At 69.8% G+C, this 1653-nt stretch overlaps 1 protein-coding gene and 1 pseudogene across 2 annotated transcripts in view; both read right to left on the minus strand.

Annotated features, from left to right (window-relative positions):
• Nucleotides 1-937, minus strand: part of Hmga1 (high mobility group AT-hook 1) — a 15911-nt gene extending 14974 nt beyond the window's left edge. The window contains exon 1 of one of the 2 annotated variants that reach the window (XR_002822117.1): nucleotides 294-435. Coding sequence is in view for 1 of the 2 variants with exons in the window: in XM_023720820.1 (XP_023576588.1) it covers nucleotides 680-749 (70 nt within the window). In the remaining variant the exon portion in view is untranslated. Of the gene's footprint in view, nucleotides 1-293; nucleotides 436-679 lie in introns of those variants that run through there. The other variant, XM_023720820.1, reaches the window with a different exon arrangement.
• Nucleotides 938-1284: 347 nt separating this feature from the next.
• LOC101585633 overlaps nucleotides 1285-1653 on the minus strand; it is a 26866-nt pseudogene continuing 26497 nt past the window's right edge.

Consider the following 1653-nt stretch of genomic DNA (forward strand, 5'->3'; position numbering starts at 1 on the left):
CTGGGCGCCGGGGACGGCCTGGCTGCGCCGCCGCCGCCGCTGGTCGCGAATGCGGATCTGAAACCGGGAGAGGGCAGAGGCGCTCAGAGCCGCTGCCGCCGCGTGCTCGCCGCCCGGGCCCCGCGGGGTATTTATACCGCGCATCCAGCGGCGGGGACCGCGCGGCGCCCTCCCCGCAGGATGGCGAGGGCCAGGAAGCCGGGCGCGGGCCGTGCGCGGCCTCAATAAATAAATAATTTAATTAAATTATAGATAGAAAAAAAAGGAAGCCACCGGAGCGGCCGCGAACTCACGCCTTCTTGGAGAAGCGCCAGCGCCAGAAATAGCCCCGGCTCGGAGTCCCAATTAGAGGAGCGCAGCCCCGGCTCAGGGGAGCTTAAAAAGAGCGACCCAGGGGCAGGGGGGACGGGCCCGCCCGCGCCAGCAGTGTCACTGGGGGCGGGGCCATGCAAATGAGCCCGGGGATTTAAAAGGGCGGCCGCCCGCCAGCCGCTGCGCGGGTGGGTGCCAACGGTGGGAGGGCCGCGCGGTAGCCCTGGGCTGGGAACCCGGCCGCCCGCCCACTCTTCGCGGGTCCCGCGCGCGGGAGGCCCAGGAAGCGACGCGGGAGACTCGAGTCCTCCTCGCGTGGGCCGGGGCGTCCTTGCTGCCGGCCGTGGGGTGGGAGTGGGTCAGTCACCTTCTGGGCGCATGGGCCTGGCCCTCGGTCGGGCGTCGCGGTGGGCGGTGTTCGGGCCGCGGGGGTCCATGCGGGCGGAGGGGGTGGAGACGAGCGCGCCCGTTGGAGCGTCGCGCGGCCTACTCGCCGCCCCTTTCCGCCCAGATCGACGGCTCGTAGATTTCCCCGGGGCGGACAGGTGTCAGCATGTGCTTTTCGGTGTCAACCCGCTGGTGGCTGGCTGGTGAAATACAAGTCTTGTGAAATGCAAACGCGAAACTTGGGAAATCCGAAGTGTGTCAATGCCTTAACGGCCCCCAGGCAGCCGTCACCAAGGTGCGGCCTTCTAGCGACACGATTGGCCCGTTTGCAGGTACACCGAGGGAGGAGTCACGCTGCCAGTTTACCTGGGAGGTGCCTTCGAGACACGCGGTCCCACTCGGCACCCCGAGCCCCATCGTGGTGACCTAGGAAAACGCGGGGTGGGCCCGACGTCGCCTGGAAGCACTTCGAGGGCAGGGGCTCAGTGCGCACGCCGTGCCCCTCATCAGCTCCGACTTAACAAAGACTTGTTGCGCGGGCCGAGAGGAAGCCCGGGTGGGAAGATGGCGGGAGGAGGGCGCGCCCTACAGGCCGGGCCGGGCCACGCGCACCTCCCCGCGCCGGTCCCCGAGGCGGCCCTCCACACCTCCTGTGATGCAGGGAATTGCAATGCGGCCCAGTGACACACGGCTGTGACTCATGTTTTTCTCTGCTCTCCTCCTTCCTCCCGGGTCCACCGAGGCGGGACCCAGCCCCCTGCTCCTCTTGGGGGGCGCGCGCGGTGGAGGGGACGCGGGGCAGAGCCCCGAGCTCTGCGCGCGGGCGGGGTGGGGGCCGGAGGGGCCGGGCCTCCAAGTTTCAGGAATGCCTCAGGAATGTTTCCGGTGGGGGCGGGGAGCGGCGGGCAGCGGCCCAGCCCCCACCGGGCAGAGGCTGGCGCTCGGGGCGCGGGG

This window comes from Octodon degus, unplaced genomic scaffold (genome assembly GCF_000260255.1).
Source record: "Octodon degus isolate 3935 unplaced genomic scaffold, OctDeg1.0 scaffold00005, whole genome shotgun sequence".
In the NCBI taxonomy this organism is placed as follows: Eukaryota; Metazoa; Chordata; class Mammalia; order Rodentia; family Octodontidae; genus Octodon; species Octodon degus.